The sequence below is a fragment of the Saccharomycodes ludwigii genome, chromosome IV, assembly GCF_020623625.1.
Source record: "Saccharomycodes ludwigii strain NBRC 1722 chromosome IV, whole genome shotgun sequence".
In the NCBI taxonomy this organism is placed as follows: domain Eukaryota; kingdom Fungi; phylum Ascomycota; class Saccharomycetes; order Saccharomycodales; family Saccharomycodaceae; genus Saccharomycodes; species Saccharomycodes ludwigii.
Genome location: NC_060203.1, coordinates 498,441 through 519,767, shown reverse-complemented (window position 1 = coordinate 519,767; position 21,327 = coordinate 498,441). Strand labels below are relative to the sequence as shown.

Below are 21,327 nucleotides of genomic sequence, written 5' to 3'. Positions count from 1 at the left end.
TTATTTAGCTATTATTAATTTTTATTTTCTTTTCCTTTTTCTTTTTCTTTTTCTTTATTTTCTTTTCCCTTTTCCGTTTTATTAACTAAAATATATAAGAAAGAGAAACTAATCAGGACAATAATTAGTGTTAGGGACTAAAAAAAAAAAAAGAAACAAAACAAAATGCTTATGACACACATCACAGCCCTGTATAATGTCTTATGGGTCTTATTGCTTACTACATTTATTATACCAACAAATGCATTTTTACCACTATCAATAGGAATACCAATACCAAAATTACCTTTCCGTCCCCAATTATCAAATGATAATGATAACTTAAATCTTCTAGAATTATCTCCAGGTAAAACAAAATTGGTTAGTGATGCTGAAAAGCTTTCTATGAAAAGGAGAGGGGTGAAATTTATGGACTTAACTCATGTAAATAACAACCTATTTTTTAAAAAGATCGCATCTGATATAATTGAAGTTCCTGAGTATAATTATCCAACCAATTTAAAAAGTGTTGAAAATTATCTACCTATTTTTGCAAAAATTAACGAAACCAACATGTATAATAATATTGCTAAATTATCAAGTTTTTATACAAGATATTATAAATCGCATTATGGAGTAGAGAGCGCTGATTGGTTATATCAGTATTTACAGAATTTAATTGCTCCATATAATGATGATTCTAATGGTAACATTTCTGTGGAGAAATTTAAACATGAAGGCTGGCCGCAATTCTCCATAATTGTCAAGATTAAGGGTAGTACAAATACCACCATTGTTTTAGGTTCTCATCATGACAGTATGAATTTGATTTTACCAAGCATGTTACCTGCTCCAGGTGCTGATGATAATGCGTCAGGTACAGCCGTTAGTTTAGAAACATTAAGGATTTTATTGCAAACACTATATACACAAGATACTGATGACACTTATATTACCTTGAAAAATAGCATTGAGTTTCATTTTTATAGTGCTGAGGAAGGTGGATTATTGGGTTCACAAGATGTGTTTACAAACAAACGATTAAATAAGGAAACGGAAAATGTTGTAGCCATGTTGCAATTAGATCAAATAGGTTATTCCAACACGAACACCAATAACAATAACAATAACAATAATAATAATAATAATAATAATAATAATAATAATAGGAATGAACATATTGGTATAGTTACAGATTATGTTTCAGATAAATTAACAGCTTTTATTCGTAAATGTATTACTACATATTTAGCTATTCCATATCTAGATAACGAGTGCGGGTATGCTTGTAGTGATCATGCAAGTGCTTTTAAAAATGGTGTTCCATCTGCATTTGTTGCAGAGTCTGTATTGGATGAAGATAATAAATATACCCACACTAATATGGATACTATAGACAGACTTAATTTCAATCATTTAACAGAATTTACCAAATTATCTTTGTGTTATATTTTAGAATTGGGAAATTTTGAAAATTTTTAATAATAGTACATTTTACGTTTAATTTTATTTTTGCTTTATTATATGTGCATTTTTTTTTACATATACATATACATATATATATATACAAGATTTTTTTTATATAATATTAAATTGGCTATACCTTCCATTATAAACAAAGAAAAGCTTTATCTTAATTTTTTTTTTTTTTTTTTTTTTTTCCAAAAAAAAAGGTAAATTAAATTAAATTAAAGTAGAGAGAGGAAAGGGAAGAAGGAAAAAGGGAAAAAAAAAACAAAGAAAATTTCAGGTCATTCAATTATTAAGATCTAACCTTACCTCTTGGCCTATCCCTAACCTTCATTCTATTTTGATGTTTACCTCTTCTAGTTTTGTAACCTTTAGCCAATTGACCCCATGGAGAAACAGTTAATTTCTTTGACTTAGATTTACCTCTACCACCACCATGTGGATGGTCACATTTATTCATAGCGACACCTCTGACAGTTGGTCTAATTCCTCTCCATCTAGATCTACCAGCCTTACCTAAAGATCTGTTTTGATGATCAATGTTGGAAACAACACCCATAGTGGCACATGCATCGAGATGAACGTATCTATGCTCGCCAGATTGTAATCTGACAACAGCTTTAGATTTCTCAGGAATTTTGGCCAAAATACGACCATAAGTACCAGCAGAACGACAAAATTTAGCAGGCCCAATAGGCGTGGTGCCGATATTGTGAACAATAGCACCAACGGGAATCATTCTTATCGGTAAACAATTACCCCTTTGGGCAGTATGAATACTTAAGATAGCAGGATCCACTTTACCGCCCATCAGATTCAATAAATGATTTGGAACACCCTTTCTAAAACTTTCTACAACATCCCCTTCTCTTAAACCGTCACAAGCTAATATGTACGATAATTCGCCGGTTTCCTTATGTTTCAATAAGGCAATGTGACCTGATCTACCTGGGTCATATTCAATTCTTTGAACTATTTGTTGGCCACTTTCCATTCTCCCAAAGTCAACAGTACGAATTCTTCTTTTATGACCACCACCTCTATGACGAACTGTGATCTTACCGCTATGATTTCTACCACCTGTACCACGTTTAGCAAAAGTCAAATATCTGACTGGACGGCCAGTATATAAATATGGATAGTATGGTGCACGATACCATCTTAAACCTGGAGAAACTGGCTTTAACTTTTTCATATTAGTAACTTCTTTAGATAATTTCCGGCGACGTTTAATTAATTCATCTTGTTGTTCTAACACAGTAACATCTGTTTCAGTGGGTACTATCTTTAAAATTTGAGGTGTAATTAATTGCTGCTGCTCTGGTTTTTGTTGTTGCTGTTGATACCTGAGTATAGACATTGATAATAAACGTTTTGATTGCGAAAAAGTGAATGGTTGTGCATGTTTTGCCACAACCGATAACATAGATGGCAACATGGTTATTATTATTTTCCCTCCTGGTTTGATATTAAGTTTTTTGGTCTATTCAGTAGGAGGAGAAAAAAAAATGGGTCTGAGTAGATTTTGTCGTTTTTCCTTTTTTTTTTTTTTCATTAACAAAATATAGATTAAGGATATTTAGAAGTTACAAAAAATTTTTTCGTTTTAAAATTTTTACTTTTCGAAAAAAAAAAAAAAAAAAAAAAAAAAAAAAAAATTCACACATTTTTATTATAGAAAAACATTTGAAAGATCCAATTAAAATTTTTAAAATATTGTCCGAGAGTTGAATGTAACGGCTTACGGAAAACATTTGCAAAAGCTACGAAACTTTTATTTTTATCACATAAAAAAAAGCCCTAAGTCGAATAGTTTTTTTGTTTTATTATTTCTGATTCATTTTAAATAAACTTTTCTCTTTCTTTCGCTTTTATTTTTTTTTTTTTTTTTTTTGTTTCAGTAGTGTGAAACAATTATCTCAAGTATTTAAGAAAGGAACATAACTCTCAACATTCCCTTTTTTTTAATACACTTTGGTTCAATACGATAGTTCTCAAATTTAGTTTATTTGTTTGGGTTGTGATTTCTAATATCTCTGTTCTAATGACAAAGACTGTATACAGCACCAACAAATGTTAAGAGGAAGGGTTATAGGCACTAATAGTACCTTTAATCAAAGTTATTGGTTTTATTTGATATATTATATGAGTAAAACTAGTAACTATGATTGTTACTGTTGTGTTTCAAAAGTATTTACTGTCAGAATCAGTAGATTCTGGAGGAGATAGATTTCTTAGAGAAGAAAAATAGTGATAATAGTATGCAGCTTGTCGGGTTGTGTAAGGACAGATGCAACGTAGATATTAAACGATATTAGAGCAATAAAGAGGATAATACACTGATGACTCGTTGTCGCCCCAAACGGATTCGCAAAATGAACGATTCGACCTTCAATATGCCAAACACACTGAAAATTCTGACGTATTATTTTAAATGTTTTATACTTTATTATTGTTATTGTCATTGCTACAACTACTATTATTGCTATTGTTATCTACTATATCAAAAAAAAGGATTTTTTTTTTCTTTTAACTTATTGCTTGAACGAACTGACAGATAATGAGCTATGATGAATAGATAAATTTTCATGCTAATCATGATATACCAGTGATTATACCATTTATTCTAATTTTCTAAGTTATCTGAGCTTATGTGTTTTTTTTCTCTCTCTCTTGAAGATGTAATATTTTCTTTTTGACATTTTAGTATTAGTGTAGTTTGTAGGAATCAATTCTATGTAGTTACCCTGACCAGCTGAAGCCATTATTGTATAAGCGATGCGGGTTGTGCGGCGAATGGGGGAGCGGGGGTGGTCGGCTTTTGGTTTATCTTTCCTACGGACAATAACAACAACAACAACAAAAAAAAAAAGAAAAAAAAAAAAAAGAAAGCAGACCGAAAAAGGCCCTGGACCAGCCATAAATAATATTATACAATAAGATATGATTGTTTCGAGTTTATATTTAGCCATATTCTTAAATCTAGTAAATGAAAAATCTTTACTTTATTGATTATATCTATTTAGTTTCAAAAAAAGAGAAAGAAAAAAAAAAAAAAGGAAAAGGTCGTATATGTATATATATATATATCTAGATGTCACATATAGTAGACCATAACAAAAAAAGTGTATTAGCTTTATTACTCCCTTCAGGATCGAGATTACCAGCATTGGTCTTGATAGGGTTATGGATGTTTTATTTACAATTAAAAATTTTAAACAAGAAATTATTAAATTTAAATAATTTGTTATGCTATGATTATTCTGCACTGGGTAGTACTGGTACTAACGATGATGCAACACATATGATTTCCAGATATAGAAAACCACTAGTGAAGGCCACCAAAATTGTAATAATAACTCATGTAATCTATATTTTTATCCTATTAATTGATAGAAGCAAACATTATTTTGATACAACTGATGATATAGTCTATAATTCCACCATTGAATCATTCGCATTTTTAATCAATCTAACTCCATTGCTGCAAATAATTTGTATTTTATATTTAACTTGTTATATAAACGCCTCAGACTTTATGAAACATGTATTAAAAAAAATTATAATGGGTTGTCATATTGAAAGTGGGTCTTCAAGATTATTGTACATTTTAGTAAGTGATACCTTAACAAGCTACAGCAAATCAATTGTAGACTTTACCATGTTTAATTTATTAAACCTTTTCCAGCCATATTCCAATGATATGGAAAAATGGCTTATCTCGATTGTATCTTTAATTGTTGGAGTTATTCCTAGTACTATTAGATTTGTGCAATGCGTTAGAGAACACCAACCTTTCAATGCAATCAAATATGGGATTCATTATCCTATTCTTTTTTTAACTATTAAGAAGCTCGTATATTTGATTGATCAAGGCAATATCGACAAAACTTATAATATTGAAATGATGCTAGATTGGGTATTTTTTTTACATGCAATATATTCCTTTTGGTGGGATTGTACTATGGACTGGGGGTTAGAACTATGGAACTTTACCAGTAATAATAATGTCAGTAGCACCTGGTTAAGGAACTCAACTAGATTCTCAAATAAAACATATTGCGTAATAATTGTTGTTGATTTTATTTTAAGATTTGTATGGTTTTGGCAATTAATTTTTTCTATTTCGCTGGATCCATTTTTACTTCAATTTTTAGAAATTTTCAGGAGGTGGCTATGGATTTTCTTAAGGTTAGAATATGAATCATGGAATAATTTATATGTGTCTAAGGAATGAGAAAACTTGTATCATATATATATATATGTATTATAATTAATTAATTAGTTAATTATTATTATTTTTTTTTTTTTTTTTTTTTAATAATAAAAAAAAAATAGTTTTTACAAATAAATATAAATGTATGCTATTAATTTATTTTCTATATTTATTCCTATTGGCTTTTCTTTGGTTTTCTCTTCTTTCATTTTTGGTTAAATATCTAAATTTCTTTTTCTTTTTAGATACTTTGTTGCTATTTGTTTTGTTGGTAGTGTCTTCAATACCTAAAAATTTAGCATACTTCTTAGCCCTATTTATACTATCATTTAAAACCTTTTCCGATTTTTCCAGTTTGACATGATTTAATTTTGCTAAAAATTCAAAATTTTCATTAGGTTCTAAACTTTCAATCTCTACTTGAGTTTCGTCTTCAAAATTTAGTGTTTCTTCGGCCGTTTTTCTTCTTAAAATAGGTTTAATATTACCTTCTTCGTCAGTGCTGTTTTTATTTTCTTTGTCCACGCTTTCTTCCTCCTCATCAAAACCATTCCACTCCTCCTCCTCCTCCTCTTCCTTACTATCAATATCATTTTCATTGTCACTTCCTACATAATCACCAACCTCTTTCATAGACTCTTTTAACTTTATTAGTTGTCCCTCCATATCTTTTTTTCTCTCATCTCTAACTCTTTTTCTTTCTTCAATTCTCATCTGGCGTTCCTGTTCTTTAATGAAATCTTGGGCTTTTTTCTGTCTTTCTACTTTTCTCTTGTGAAACCCAGTTAGAAAATCCAATCTTGAGTCTTTATCAAACAAAACCTCTTCTACTGAATGCGATTTCTTTTTTTTACTAACATAACTTTTACCACTTGTTAAGATTTCTCTATTGGTACGTAACTTTTGATGATGTGCCGACGTCATTGGTTTGTTTTCTTTTTCTTTTTCTTTTCCTTTATCTTATATTTCAATATGTATGTATATTGGATTTGTTTATATAGTTTTAATATTTTTTAGGATTCATTCTTAGCATCGTTTGATATAACACCACTCTACATGCAAAATGTAGCTAATAATTCACTGCCAGGGACACATTTATTTATTTAACTCATAGTACAAAAAATGAAAAAATGAAAAAAAAAAAAAAAAAAAAAAAGAAACGACTGAAAGTAAATTAAAAAAGAGAAAAAAAATAAAAAAGAAATAAAATAAGAAAACTAAAAACAACTTCCTATAGCTATTTCCTTGGACATTCGGAAATAGTACGTCTTCGGTAAACCTTTTTTTTTTTTTTTTATTTTTTTTTTTATTTTTTTAATTTGAAAAATATCTCAAAATGGTGTCTTAAAAATAGGAACACGTCGCTAAACCAAAATTATTAGTTACAATTAATGTTTTTCAATAAGAAAATATTTTAAAACAGTATACACAAATTAATAATTAAAACCAAATAAAAAAAAATTAAAAATCTACAATTTCAAAGCATATCTATTTGAATTCCATTAAAAAAAAAAAAAAAAAAAAAAAAAAAACTAAATAATGTCTGATTTCAGTAGTATTCCACCTATTACAAAAACCTTAATATTAAGTTCCACTGCCCTATCTCTATTGAGCATTTGGAACATTATTCCGATGCATATGTTGTTTTTTTATAAATTCCAGCCATTTTTAACAAGACATCTATGGAGACCAATAACTTCAATGATATTACTAACTCCAGGCCAACCCCCTCTAAATTATTTAATGAAAATATATTCTACATATGTGCATTCATCATCAATTGAATTGACCTTAGGAAACTTGCACAAGTATGTATATTATTTGTTCTTCAACTTTAGTCTAATTATATTGTTAACTTTTTATTGTAATGATAAAGTTTGGGTGTTTGAACCCAGCCTACAAATGGCTTTGAGTTACACCTGGAGTATTATCAATAGATACCAAGAAATTAGATATATGGGGTTACTACCAGTTAGCGCTAAATACGTTCCAATCATTGAATTAGGGATAAACCTTATTTTTGGACCAGGCACATCTGTTCAATCTAGCGGTATTTTAGGGTTAATTAGCGCGTATATTTATAACTGTATAGCTACTAAATCCATGGGACCATTATATGGGTTTTTACTAAAACATATTTTGAAAATAGATGGTAGAAATAACATCAATGGTGAAAGAAGAAATGGTGGTAGATTGAGAAGCGGTAACAACACTAACAACAAGAAAGCTTACCTAGTTAATATTTTCGTTCCAAATACTATTTCTAACGAGGATTATGGGTATAATTTTGGTAATGGGTTTGTACCAACTTGGTTTAGTAATCTGTTTGATAATAGTAGGAATAATACCAATAGCACTCGTAGTAAAAATCACTTTTATGGATCAAATTCATTTAAAGGGAGAGGTCAAAGACTGGGTACAAAACGTGATTGAAATGATTTGCTACGGTATATGTTATTTTCTGTGTTAATCTCTCCAATCATCTCCAATTTTATTTTTATTTATTTTTATTTTTTTTTTTTTTCCTTTTTCTGATTTTAATTGAATTTTGAATGACAACTGAAAAATAGACAAATAGGTTTCGTTCCTCCAGATTTTATTACTTCATTTTACTTGCAACAAATCTTAATATTATTGTTTATAAAATTGATTTGTTTTTTAGGAAAGAAAAAAAAAAAATAAAAAATTGAATGATTCATCCAGTTTATAAATTGTCAAGTTCAGCCGTTCGTCTCCACAGAAAAAAAAAAAAAAAAAATTAATTTATTATCATCCAAACATTCTTATATATATAAATAAGTAAATAAAAAAGATTTAATATGCTCAATTTTGATATACTATTAATAAATACTTTATTCTTTCCCTTTCCCATACAGGGAACTTTTCATTACATACAAATACCTAAGCACCAGAACAAGTAAGAGCAATAAATATATATATACATATGTCACAATTAAAGTTTTTATTTACTGGTAATAGTAACCATACGATCAGTAGTAATGTTTTTACTCGTTTATTTGTTAACAAGCAAAGAATGTCACATCTACTTAGTTCAATGCTATTCACCAGACGTTATTTTAGCAATCATTTTTGGAGAAATGATAAAAGATTTATCACTTCTCATTATCATGGACGTTCCTGCTTGGTTATCAGTCAAAAGAAGTATTTATCATCTACCAGCGATTATACAACTGCCAAGATACAAACAGATTTAAAAAAAAAAAAGTATCCACTTGGATTAAGCGGGGCAGTATACTATGCAAAATATCCCAATGAATACTATCAAAACAAATTTGCTACCAAAGATGAACATAAAATTACATTCAAACACCAATCAGATTTACCAGATTTACCAATTCCCTCTTTAGAAAAAACTTTAACTAAATACTTGGAAACGATCAAACCGTTTGTTTCTAGTAACGAAGAATGGTTCCAGCAAATTGATTTAGTTAAAGATTTTGAAAAGAATGAAGGCCCTATATTACAAAAAAAATTACTCAAATATAAAAATAATTGCGTTAGCAGTATCAATAATAATAATTGGTTGAATGAGCTTTGGGACAACCAAGGTTATTTGCAATACGATGCCCCCATTGTTCCTTATGTTTCCTATTTTTACTGTCACAAACCATTACCTCACAAATTAATTGAAAACAATATGTTGTTCAAGGCAACTCTATTAATTGAAAATGTTTTGGAATTTGTATCCAAAAACCAGTTTGAAAAAATACAACCAAATCCAACAAAATTTATTGGCAAGTTATGTAATAATAGTTTCCATATGATGTTTAATAACTGCAGGGTACCTTATAAAAATGGGGAGATGAACCAAGATTCCAATGTTTTTCATTCTATTTTCGAGAATGGATTCATTATTGTTTGTTACAAAGGCAACTTTTACAAAATTAATGTTTATGACCATTTAAATAACACTTTTGTTAAAAGACATGAAATTTTTTATCAATTAATGAATATAATTTCAACTGGAACTTGTGACGCCACTAATCAGACATCTGGAATTGGCTCGTTGACTTATTTGGCTAGAAATATTTGGCGCAAAGCTTACGCAGAATTAACACAAAACAATCCAATTAATAAAAACTCTTTGGAAGAAATACAAAAATCTATGTTTGTCGTTTGCTTAGATGAATCTAACGAGCCAGTTACTTTGGAGGAAAAATCACGTAACAGCTGGCACGGTGACGGTATCAATAGATTCAACGATAAACCTTTACAATTTATAGTGTGTAAAAATGGTACATCTGGATGTCTAGCTGAACATTCTAAAATGGATGGAATGCCAACATTATTGTTAAATGAATATATTTGGAAGAAAATGTCCAAAGACATTGATAATGAAGTGAACTACATCGAAGATTTGGTTAAATATCACAACGATAATAATTTATCAATATATAAGGAAAACACTCAACCAGTGAAATTACCTTTTATGATAACGCCAAACATTCAGAAATATATAGATTTGGGCAAACAAACTTTTGATAAAAATGTCAGCGAACATGATTTAAAAGTTTGGCATTACAATAGGTTTGGTAAAAAAATTATTAAGCAAAATTGGAAAATTTCACCGGATAGTTTTATTCAACAAGTTATTCAACTTGCAATTTATAAATTGGTAGGGAGACAGTTGCCCACTTACGAAGCTGCATCTACAAGGAAATTTTTCAAAGGTAGAACTGAAACTATTAGATCCGTAACCCCGGAGTCGCACGAATTTGTTAAAACGTGGTGTCAAAGTACTTCAACACATCAAGAAAAATTAGATAGCTTGCACAAATCAATCAATTCTCATTCTGAATATTCAAAATTGAGTAGTAATGGCCAAGGCATTGATAGGCATTTTTTCGGTTTGAAAAATATGATTGATGATGGTTCTCAAGTTCCAAAATTGTTTCAGGACTCATTATTTAACTATTCTAGTACCTGGTATGTATCCACTAGTCAATTGAGTAGCGAATGCTTTGAGGGATATGGGTGGTCTGAAGTTGATGATAATGGAGTTGGCTTAGCTTATATGATTAATGAAGATTGGTTACATATTAATATTGTTACTAAACCTTTAAAAAGTAAGATTGACGTTAATAAGTTACATTATTATTTAAGTGAGTCTGCTAATGAATTATTTGAGATTTTAAATAAGATATGATCATTATTATTTACTATTATATATATATATATATATATTTTTTTTTTTCCCTTTTTTTTTTTTTCCCTTTTTGTTCCTATTTTTCATTATTTAGTCAACTTTTTATTATACAAAATTTATTCGCACTATCCTAATATATTTTTTTTTCTAACAAAAAAAAAAAAAAAAAAAATATAACTATAAATATACATATATATATACCACCGTACTAAGTATCATCGTATTTGTTGATTTACTTAACAAAATCAAAACCATTCAGCAAGTTACAAAAAAAAAAAAAAAAAAAAAAGAAAAAGAAATGATAGAAGAAATCAATAAAAAGACCTATGATCCTAATCTATATTTTTCAAGCTTAGAATCATCTAACTACGGAAGGGTTTCCAAAAGACACAGTAACGATAAAAATAATGAACAAAAGAACAGTAGACAAGCTAAAAGAATTAATTATTCCTTGGCTGGTATGGAAGCACAAATATACAACAAACGTAATAATGAAACTGACAACGATTCTTACGACGATGTTGAAAATCAAGCTACAGAGGCTAAAAACAATTCTTATAATTTACAGAATGTTTTAAGTTCAAATAGAAGATTTTTAGAGTTGGACACCGAAAACTATAGCGATATCAAATATGTACCACAATTATTAAGTGCGTTAACTGGGTTGAGTAGAGATCAAATAGATAATAAAACGAGTTTGACATTAGGCAATGGTAGAGACGGTACTACTATTCATAATAGTAACTTCACAATCCTAAACAGTAATAGTAATGAAAGAGGTGGAATTAGTGAATCCAAGAGATTAATAGCTAAAAAATATGATATACCGAAGAACTTACACCTTCTATATAATTGTACAAAACCATCAACACTGTTTTTAACAAACACTACCAAAAGTGATACACTTTCCGTGAACGTTGACAATAATAGGAAAAAGAGGAAAAATACAAGGGGCCCTGGCATTAATAATAGTAAAAGCAGTCCTTCTTTAAAGAGAATATTGATTTCAAAGAGAACTTTATATTCGTACTTAGATGGATTAGACCGGCTCAATTTTAAAATCATTTGTTCAAATGTTTATAACAAAAAATACTTTAAAGTGCTAAGCTTAATGCATATTTGCTCAATATGTGGAGATAACAATAATTTAAGTCAGTGTAAGCTCTGTCAAACCAAAATTTGTAGCAAGTTGAAATGTTATGAGTTACATATGGAAACCAGATGTGGTCGGTAATTCGGATAATCCGGACAAGAGGATATTTTTATTTTATTTTTTTCTCTTTCTGATAAATAATGTGCGATTTGATACAGAAGACAATGCCCATACTGCTTTCTTTTTGCATTAGAGTGAATGCCGTTACAGTTTTGAGGGTTTAGCCATTTTAGATATCAGGTTTGCTCTGCTATTCATAGAATCTTCGAAATCTAAATTGTACAGCTATTTAAATAGTTTGTTTTGATATTATGTATTCATTAGTTTCTAATATCTTTATTATATCCACTTTAGGAATTTTTTTAACTCGCTCTTCCTTTTTTTTTTTTTTTTCTTTTCTTTTTCTTTTTCTTTTTCTTTTTTCTTTTTTTTTTTTTTTAATCAGCATCATAATTCTATATAAAGAATAAAAAACTACTATAATATCATCAAATGTATAAGAGCTAATCTTATTATCATTATTACAAACTTGAAAGAAGATACCATTAGAAAAATCATTATATTCACAAAAGGGGGAAAAAAAAAAGATAAAATGACGAAAACAGCATCAGATTCAAATAGTGCAGAGCAACACAAGGAGTATCAAAATGATTTACCTGTAATTATTGATGGAAAACCGTATCCAGATATAAAATTCAATGCTCTGGATATAATATCAAAAACTTCATTTTTTTTGGGAATTTTATTAGGTTACTCATTAGGATTACTACCAAGATTTAAGTATACCAACTTGATTTGCTACATCATTTTTCTCGCTATATTTCATTTTCTAGAATTTTACCTTACCTCTAAATTTAACCCAGGAAAGGTTAACAACGATTCGTTTTTATTAAATAACGGGACCGGATACTTTTATGCTCATTCTTTGGCCCTTGCTGAATTCATATTAGAAGTATGGCTTACTCCTTCCAGCTGGAAATTAATTTCATTTTCCACCGTAAACAAGATCGTTTTTAGTCTGGGTTTAATCTTGGTTATCTTCGGTCAAATAGTTAGATCCTTAGCATTGATTACCTGTGGAAAGTCTTTTAGTCATTTAGTTAAACGTGAGAGATTAGCTGACCATGAGTTAGTGACCAAGGGAATATACAGTTATAGTCGTCATCCAAGTTACTGTGGATTTTTCTGGTTTGCTATAGGCTTGGAAGTTATTTGCTTCAACCCTATTTCTACTGTTGCCTTTGCCATAGTATTATGGAATTTTTTTTCACATAGGATTTCGTATGAAGAAAAATATTTACTAGAATTTTTCGGTGAAGATTATAAATTATACAAACAAAACGTTGGTGTTGGTATTCCATTCATTAACTGACTCTCAGATATATTAGCTAATATTGTTAATACATTTTTATAAACAAACGCTTGAACACTTATTGGTTTATATTTACCCTTTAATTTCCAAATTGCCATTATTATTGTAACCTAATGTACATACACTTCGCAGTCGTTACTTATATCTACAAAAGTCTTATATCATTTATAGGGTGTATCAAATAGTTTCATATGCCATGCAGGGTTGTTAATGTTATTTCTATCATCATAGTTGCCATTAAGGATATATTATTATATACTTTCCCCCAGTTTTTATTACAAACAAATGTAAAAATCAATAAGACATTTCTTTAATCATCAGTTAAATCAATTACAACATCATCTATATTGCTATTGGCATTAATGTTCTTATTATTACCGTTGATTTCACTATTATTATTACCATCATTTCTGCTGTTTATATTACCATCACTCGAAAATCTCTTTTGGGGAATTATACTGGTATAATCCTTTCTTGGTATAAAAACAGAAACTTCTTTTTTTCTCCTCCTTCCATTTGTGTCCAAGTTTCTTAGCCTATTATCCGATATAGTGAATGATTGGGATTGAGAGGGAACATTTTTGTTGTTGTTATTAGGATTAGTTGAAACATTGACGTTTTCCCTTCCATATGTCTTCATAATTGCGTCTAAAACAACATTATGACTATTCTTGACCGTTTCATTGTTTCTATCACTATCATTACCCTTATTATCACTATTATCAGTTTGGTTTCTATCAGAGTATATTGGTGTGGGAAATACTGGACTTCCATTTTTTTCAGAAGTGTGAACACTAGTAACATAATGATTGTTATTAACATTACCTCCTCCTACACCCAGAATGCTTCCTCCAGAAAATGCAGTTGATTTGGTGGAACTTCCATTAATATTAGTGCCACCACTCTCGTTATTCTGTTTTTCATTTTTGTCCTTTTTGTCGCTATCGATTTCTTTATACGATGCTGGCTTATTTTTTAGGCTCTTGTTGTTATTATTATTATTATTTGATACATCAAAAAAATTAATTTCATTATTTATTGTTGTTGTTGTTCTTGTCGTTGTTCGAGATAAAGAATCAGCTTGAAGTGATAATACCGAGCTCTGCTCTATATTATTTTCTTTTTCATTCTGTGATGTTGCTGGAAATTTGTCACTGTTTTTTTCACTGCTGTTATCATTTAAATTGCCGTTACTCTGTTGGATTGTATCATTTGATGATCGAACAATTGTTTGACCAGGATTACCACCATGCAGTCCATTTTGTGATGTTTCTATACTAATGTCTTTATTTATTAAATTTTGCAAAGTTCCAGAGGATTCATGTCGTAAATTATCATTATTGTTGTTTGTGGTATTGGTGGTATCAGTCGATAGAAATATTGGCTCCCTCATAGGGTTTTGTTGCTGTTTTTTTTTTTTTTTGGAGATGGAGAGCTATCCATATGTCCAATAGCAACTGTATTAGATTCATCATAACCAGAATCAGTATTTAATGGTGTTTCTCCTAAAATATTTGGAATATTGTTTTTTGTAAATGTTGCACTTCCAGTTATATTATTACTCGGCGAATTAACGGTATTAAGTCTAGTTTCGTTGTTACTAGGCGTTGAAGTTATAGCATTTTCATTAGCAGTTAATATATTACCACTATTAGGACTTACATTACTATTATTACTATTATTATTATTATTCTTACTACTACTACTACTACTATGATTATTATTATTATTATTATTATTATTATTATTATTATTATTATTACTATTACTATTACTACTACTACTACTAGTATTATTATTATTATATTCTTCAGCATTGTTTTTATTATTTGCACTATCACGGTTATTATAAACATTACTATCGGTCTGATCTTCCGGTGCTGCCTCCGCTTCTGTCGTTATTCCAGATCTAGTTGCGCCCATGGATACATCCTCATCGTCACTATCCAAAGAGATAACTACAGGCTCGGGACTTGAAAGCTTGTTAGAAGTTGCAGTAGAACCAAACACTTTTTTAGTTTCTCCATCACTTAAATCTTCATCTCTGTCCTTCTCCTCTTTAATCACTTTCCAAGTGCCATCTAATTCTATTTCCACTTGCTCAACATTATCATTAGTATTTTGTATAATATCAGACATAAATTCACAGATAGCCAAGTCTTTCATACTAATTTTTAGTTGACAAACTGGACATTGCCAACTAGGTACTTGTCTTTGAGATTCAATAAACCACAGTGCATCGAAACATTGTAAATGTTTACAATAAATCGATCTAGCCGGGTATTTCATTTTACAATAAGAAATGGGGCACTGCAACGATAAAATCATGCTTGTTGTTATCAAATCGTCATCGTCTTCTTTCAACATTTTATTCATTAATTGTAGGGTTGCATTTTTAACAATTTTTGGATGCTTTTCCACCGCTTTCACCATATCTTCAGAATTTGCCAATTCTACAATGTACATATAAAAAACATAATCAACGGAAGTACATGCATATATTATATTCAAAACATTATTATTAGATGTCGATAAATTTAAAAAAGCGCTTAAATCAGCCGGCTTTACAGTTCCAGGATTGTTTTTGATACCCCTAAGATTGTCCTTTATTAGATTGGTGTTAACTCTAATTTCTACAGGAAATGGAAACTGAATATCGCAGTCTGTTTTATTTAACCCAAGTACACCACTAAATAAATAAAGTCTATATTTCTCACTCGCTTTTCCGTCTGGTTGCCGTAACAACTGCAATTCTTCTTGATTCAATGTAAAGTTTATAGAACATACACTTCTGCTGTGATAGTTTTTGGGGGCCAATTTTGGGGTAACATTAAGTAATCTTTTTAGCTTGAAAAACGGGCTCTGTTTGAACGACATTTGTAAAGGATTAAATACTCTTGAAACTTGTTCACCAGCGGGTAAATATGAATCAGACGTAGTTGGAGAAGCTGCAACCGGTACATTTGACGAACTCGGCCTAGATACTGCTGCTGGTAATTGTATTATTCTATTTGGGTCTCTTCCATATTGTATTTCTGTATATAACCTGGCATACGAAGGTAAACTTGCAACACCTTGTCTTGCTTTTAAAACCATAAGTTTCACAACTTTGGGCCTTAAACTATCCATTGGATTAGTTTTTAGTGAATTTCCTAAAAAAGCCCTTATCCTGTCTTGGATATCAGCTTTACGACCACTGACTGTTAATCCGATAGCTTTTGCTACTACTTTAAGCTCAGGAACTCGTAGTTGCTCCATACTTGATTCTGCATCATGTAATAGATTATTCATATAACTAAAGTTTGTTACTGCCATTTGTTGTGATTTTATAAAATTTAATTTTATGTTCCTTTTTTTTTTTTTTTTTTTTTTTCTTCTTTGATCCTTCTGAAATTAATTAACAAATAATGTTACAATATCTTTTTTTTTTTTTTTTTATCTTTTCCTTTCTTTTAATTTTGATTTTTTTTTTTAATATTTATTTTGATAAAAAATTGGTGACTTTTAAATACATTCAAATAATCATCTTAGGAAATGAAATGGTAATATTTCGTTAGTTTTAAATTAATAAGAAAACCAATTTGAAATTCTAAACAATTTAAAAAATTTAAAAAAAAAAATTAAACAAAAAAATCAAATAAAAAAAATTATTGGCTGCATTAGAACATCCTTACATCTACAGTATTTAAACCAAAAAAAAAAAAAAAAAAACTAATAAAGCTTTTTCTTTCTTTTTTTTTTTTATAATATCTCCCCCCCTCCCACCATTCTTGGATTTGTTAAAAGTAACGATCATAACGTCTTGTAAGTAACTTATAATATTTTCTACACCATCGTAACTATCCACGATATAACGGTTATCTTCGTTTTACAATAAAATAAATATTACAATAAAACCTCCAGGTACAATGCCTAGAAATACCAAATTAAAGAATTATGAATATAATGAGGAAGAAGATGGAGAATTACCGCCACTAGTGACAGGCAATGAAAAAAACCTCAACGAAATTCTACAAAAAATTCAAACAGATGGAGGTAAAAATATTGTTAGCGAATCTAAAATAGAATCTGCTAATAAGCAACTACCTTCAAGCAACGCCACTATTGCTATATCTGCAAAAGATAAAGTCAGTAAAGAACAAAACACTGCTGTAATAAGATCCGTTAATAAAAGTAAAATCCCAGTTACTATAATAACAGGCTATTTAGGTTCAGGCAAATCCACTCTATTAAAAAAAATTACACAGAAAGGCGTTTCTGATATGAAAATAGCAGTTATATTAAATGAATTTGGCGATTCTAGTGATATAGAAAGATCCATGACCATCTATGACAGTAAAAATAATGCTGACGAATCTGCAGTTACTGAATGGTTAGATTTGGGGAATGGATGTTTATGTTGTTCCGTTAGGGATGTTGGTGTTAAAGCTATTGAAAATTTAGTGAGTAGAGTAGGAAATGAAATTGATTATGTTTTGTTGGAAACTAGTGGTTTGGCTGATCCGACACCTATAGCTAAAATGTTTTGGTTAGAGGATGGACTAATGAGCTCGTTAGAATTGGATGGCATTATAACCGTTTTGGATGCAGAACATATTTTGAAAACTTTAACAGAACAAGGTAAAACTATTGCACATTCCCAAATAGCAATGGCTGACACTATTTTATTGAACAAGATTGACAAATGCGATAATAATGACCGTCTGGAGGAGATAATGCATGTGATAAAACAAATTAACAGTGTATCGCCAATATATCCAATTACATATGGTGAAATTCAAAATTTAAATCAAATATTACATTTAAACTCTTACAAAAATGGGATAGGTCCCTTATTATCTTCAGAAAGGGATGGAGAAGCTCAAAAAGCTTCCTCCCCGTGTGACCACAAAAGTTGTAATCATTTCGGTGGTCACAGGAAACAATTAACCTCTACATTAACTTTTAAATTTCCAATCTTGGCAAACATGAAGGAATATAACAATTTTATAGAAATATTACGAATCTTACACTGGAAATGCTTTGGTGTAGAGGACCATAATTTTGGAGATATATATCGTACCAAGGGCTTGATTCTATTACATGAAGCCGGTAAATCTAGAAAAAGTATCAATAATATTGAGTTTAAAGTTTTACAAGGTGTTAGAGATACCTTTGAGCTAATGGATGGTTCACCAATTGAAGGTGCAAATGGGAGTAAATTGGTTTTGATTGGTGATAATTTAAATAGAGTTGAGATTGAAAAATTGTTTGCTTCACATGACATTGCATTACTAAAAAATTGAATTGACTTTTTTACTTTTTTTTTTTTTTTTTTTTATTTGTTCGTCTGTTACTAACTGAATCCTACAGTACCGATTATTTTGCATATATCCACGTGATATACGTACAAAATGAAACCAAAGAAAAAATAAAAAAAAAAAAAAAAAGAAAAAAAAAAAATTGGAACAAAACCATATAAAATTACGACAGTATTTTTTTTTTTCTTTTTTTTTCTTTTTTTTTTTTCTTCTTTTACTTTATTTGCTCTTTATAAATGATGCAAGTTTTAATTATATACCGTCTAACTTTCAAAACATATATAATCTTCTTTGTGCCGCCGAAAATAAGACTTTAGCTCAAGATATTCTACTTTGCTCAAGCATAAAGCAAATTAAAACAGAAATTCATATACTGACCAATGGCTTGCTGTAAACGTCACATTATTCCAGTTTTGGCTGTTACATCTTTATTGGCAATCGGCTCATATTTTTATTTACACAAACAACCGTCAACCCGTGATTCTTCCGATGAAAATGAGGACAATACATCGGAGAAGAAACAAAATTTAAAGAAAACTAGCACTCCCACTAAAAAAGTAACTGTTTTGATTTCTGGTTCAGGTTCCAATTTACAAGCCTTGATAGATGCAATCCACAACGGTCCCTTAGATCACAATCGTGTGGTAATAAATAAAGTCATTTCATCTTCTAAAAAAGCTTATGGCCTAACACGTGCTGCCGACAATAATATACCAACTTCAATCCATGCTTTGTACAATTATACCAAGAATATTCCTAAAGAAGATAAGAAAAGTCGTGCTGATGCTCGTAAGTTATATGAAAAAGATCTAGCAAGTTTAATTTTACAAGATAAACCAGATTTAATTGTTTGTGCCGGCTGGCTATTAATCTTGGGCCCCACATTTTTGTCACAGATTGATCAACAAGTTCCAATTATCAATTTACATCCAGCTTTACCAGGAGCGTTTGATGGCACCGTCCATGCGATTGAAATGGCTTGGAATAAATGTCAAGAATTAAAAAAACCTTTTATCGCGGGATGCATGGTTCATTATGTTATTGAAGATGTCGATAAAGGCAAACCAATCCTAGTTAAAAAGTTAACTATTGTACCAGGAAAAGAAACCTTAGAAGACTACGAAACTAGAGTTCATAGTGCGGAACATATAGCTATAGTAGAGGCTACTGCACAAGTTTTGGGTTTATGATTTTCAAGAACAAAAAGATTATGAACCAGGAAATTTACAAATTCCCATCTCTCTTTCTTTCTTTCTTTCTTTAAATGTGAAAACATATGTAGGTTTTTTGACTTATATAAAGGTAATTTTTTTTTTTTTTTTTTTTTTATTATTATTATTATTCTGTAATATCATATTTCACCTTTGTTTAATCTACAATATTAAAAATAAAGCCCTTTTCGGTAGAAGCTTCCCTTCCTCTGGATATTTATGCGCTGGTATCAATTATACATTCTTCGATAATCTCTGTTTTCAAAACACCAGTGGTACCACGTGGGAATTTATAACTCTTTTCTTTAGGTTCTCTAATATTGGGTGTTCTGTAGTTTCTCAACATTTGTGCATCTTTACCAACTTCCATAACACAGACATCGACATTAGAACCAGAACCTAAATCATTCCAAATACCAGCTTCGATGGCATCAGCAGCCAAAGTAATAGCATCTTCTTTGTTCATATCCATCTTCCACTGTGCTTCCAAAACAGCCATTGCTGCCAAAGAACCAGAACCTAAACTCAAATAGTAACCTACATCGGTACTACCATGTGCATGGATAGAAAATAAATGGGCACCTGTGGGATCTACCCCAGCAACAATTAGGTAAGCACCAACATGACCTTGGTACTTAAATAGGTGTTGTTTTAACATTTGTAAAGTCGAGACCACTCTTGGCTCTCTTTTAGTGTATAGAGATTGTAATTCTAGATTTGAGGAGATTAGTTGAGTAACAGCCTCGGTATCTGCAGCTGTACCAGCACCGGCACACCAAATCTTGGGAGCTATACGATGTAACTTCTCACAATTTTTATTTGCTACAATTGGTCCCTGTGTAGACCTAGTATCTGCTGCAATAATTACACCATCTTTAAATTTTACCCCTACAATAGTGGTACCTGTGGAGGTGGCTTTTGGCTGTGTATGTAGATTTGCAGCCACAAATTGATTTCTCTCATAATTTTCAAATGATAAACCAACCATTTTATGTATGTATTATATATATATATATAGATATAGATATAGGTGTATGTGTTTTTACCCTTTTAGATAATGTTCCATTTTTAAAACTAAGATATTGAAAAAAGTGGCAAAAAGATATATATATATTTCTTTAAGAAAAACGAAATGGAGAATTACAAATAATGAAAATTGGTAGGATTATAGTATATTTATAAACCGAGATTGTAAATATTTTAACTTCGGATAATAAGTTTATAGTTTTATATGTGCGAAAAATAATAAAATAATAAAAAACAAAGAATAAAAAATAGAAAAAAAAATAGAAAAAAAAAAAATGATAATTGTAAATATTTATGCTAGTAACTTTATAGTAAAATATCTTGGCTCTTTTTTCCATTTTATTTGTTTCAACTATCATGGAAACACGATGCTAAATCTCTAAAAACAAAGAGTTTTTCAAAATAGTGGTAATAGTAATAATAACAATAATAA

At 29.9% G+C, this 21,327-nt stretch overlaps 12 protein-coding genes and 1 non-coding gene across 13 annotated transcripts; 9 read left to right on the top strand and 4 right to left on the bottom strand.

The window, feature by feature from the left end:
* Nucleotides 1-165: 165 nt before the first annotated feature.
* Nucleotides 166-1,461, top strand: SCDLUD_003296 (putative aminopeptidase; the record flags this gene model as incomplete). The annotated part of the gene is made up of 1 exon (XM_046077864.1): nucleotides 166-1,461. The coding sequence occupies one exon, from the start codon at nucleotides 166-168 to the stop codon at nucleotides 1,459-1,461; it is 1,296 nt and encodes a 431-aa protein (XP_045934256.1).
* Nucleotides 1,462-1,741: 280 nt separating this feature from the next.
* On the bottom strand, nucleotides 1,742-2,887 carry RML2 (mitochondrial 54S ribosomal protein uL2m; the record flags this gene model as incomplete). The annotated part of the gene is made up of 1 exon (XM_046077863.1): nucleotides 1,742-2,887. One exon carries the CDS (start codon nucleotides 2,885-2,887, stop codon nucleotides 1,742-1,744), a length of 1,146 nt encoding a protein of 381 aa, XP_045934255.1.
* An 897-nt stretch (nucleotides 2,888-3,784) lies between these two features.
* Nucleotides 3,785-3,872, top strand: SCDLUD_003294. The gene has a single exon (XR_006829221.1). It is a non-coding gene; the product is annotated as a snR67 (small nucleolar RNA).
* Nucleotides 3,873-4,543: 671 nt separating this feature from the next.
* Nucleotides 4,544-5,686, top strand: ERD1 (Erd1p; the record flags this gene model as incomplete). Its single annotated transcript, XM_046077862.1, has 1 exon — nucleotides 4,544-5,686. One exon carries the CDS (start codon nucleotides 4,544-4,546, stop codon nucleotides 5,684-5,686), a length of 1,143 nt encoding a protein of 380 aa, XP_045934254.1.
* A 135-nt stretch (nucleotides 5,687-5,821) lies between these two features.
* On the bottom strand, nucleotides 5,822-6,589 carry RRP17 (rRNA-processing protein RRP17; the record flags this gene model as incomplete). The annotated part of the gene is made up of 1 exon (XM_046077861.1): nucleotides 5,822-6,589. The coding sequence occupies one exon, from the start codon at nucleotides 6,587-6,589 to the stop codon at nucleotides 5,822-5,824; it is 768 nt and encodes a 255-aa protein (XP_045934253.1).
* Nucleotides 6,590-7,204: 615 nt separating this feature from the next.
* DFM1 (Dfm1p) lies at nucleotides 7,205-8,098 on the top strand (the record flags this gene model as incomplete). The annotated part of the gene is made up of 2 exons (XM_046077860.1): nucleotides 7,205-7,473; nucleotides 7,561-8,098. 2 exons carry the CDS (start codon nucleotides 7,205-7,207, stop codon nucleotides 8,096-8,098), a joined length of 807 nt encoding a protein of 268 aa, XP_045934252.1.
* Nucleotides 8,099-8,609: 511 nt separating this feature from the next.
* Nucleotides 8,610-10,832, top strand: CAT2 (carnitine O-acetyltransferase CAT2; the record flags this gene model as incomplete). Its single annotated transcript, XM_046077859.1, has 1 exon — nucleotides 8,610-10,832. The coding sequence occupies one exon, from the start codon at nucleotides 8,610-8,612 to the stop codon at nucleotides 10,830-10,832; it is 2,223 nt and encodes a 740-aa protein (XP_045934251.1).
* Nucleotides 10,833-11,130: 298 nt separating this feature from the next.
* Nucleotides 11,131-12,066, top strand: VPS71 (Vps71p; the record flags this gene model as incomplete). Its single annotated transcript, XM_046081599.1, has 1 exon — nucleotides 11,131-12,066. The coding sequence occupies one exon, from the start codon at nucleotides 11,131-11,133 to the stop codon at nucleotides 12,064-12,066; it is 936 nt and encodes a 311-aa protein (XP_045934250.1).
* A 511-nt stretch (nucleotides 12,067-12,577) lies between these two features.
* On the top strand, nucleotides 12,578-13,357 carry STE14 (protein-S-isoprenylcysteine carboxyl O-methyltransferase; the record flags this gene model as incomplete). The annotated part of the gene is made up of 1 exon (XM_046077858.1): nucleotides 12,578-13,357. One exon carries the CDS (start codon nucleotides 12,578-12,580, stop codon nucleotides 13,355-13,357), a length of 780 nt encoding a protein of 259 aa, XP_045934249.1.
* A 1,389-nt stretch (nucleotides 13,358-14,746) lies between these two features.
* SIZ1 (SUMO ligase SIZ1) lies at nucleotides 14,747-16,672 on the bottom strand (the record flags this gene model as incomplete). The annotated part of the gene is made up of 1 exon (XM_046077857.1): nucleotides 14,747-16,672. One exon carries the CDS (start codon nucleotides 16,670-16,672, stop codon nucleotides 14,747-14,749), a length of 1,926 nt encoding a protein of 641 aa, XP_045934248.1.
* Nucleotides 16,673-17,265: 593 nt separating this feature from the next.
* ZNG1 (GTP-dependent zinc transferase) lies at nucleotides 17,266-18,642 on the top strand (the record flags this gene model as incomplete). The annotated part of the gene is made up of 1 exon (XM_046077856.1): nucleotides 17,266-18,642. The coding sequence occupies one exon, from the start codon at nucleotides 17,266-17,268 to the stop codon at nucleotides 18,640-18,642; it is 1,377 nt and encodes a 458-aa protein (XP_045934247.1).
* Nucleotides 18,643-19,037: 395 nt separating this feature from the next.
* On the top strand, nucleotides 19,038-19,847 carry ADE8 (phosphoribosylglycinamide formyltransferase; the record flags this gene model as incomplete). The annotated part of the gene is made up of 1 exon (XM_046077855.1): nucleotides 19,038-19,847. The coding sequence occupies one exon, from the start codon at nucleotides 19,038-19,040 to the stop codon at nucleotides 19,845-19,847; it is 810 nt and encodes a 269-aa protein (XP_045934246.1).
* Nucleotides 19,848-20,085: 238 nt separating this feature from the next.
* On the bottom strand, nucleotides 20,086-20,856 carry PUP1 (proteasome core particle subunit beta 2; the record flags this gene model as incomplete). Its single annotated transcript, XM_046077854.1, has 1 exon — nucleotides 20,086-20,856. The coding sequence occupies one exon, from the start codon at nucleotides 20,854-20,856 to the stop codon at nucleotides 20,086-20,088; it is 771 nt and encodes a 256-aa protein (XP_045934245.1).
* Between the last annotated feature and the right edge of the window lie 471 nt (nucleotides 20,857-21,327).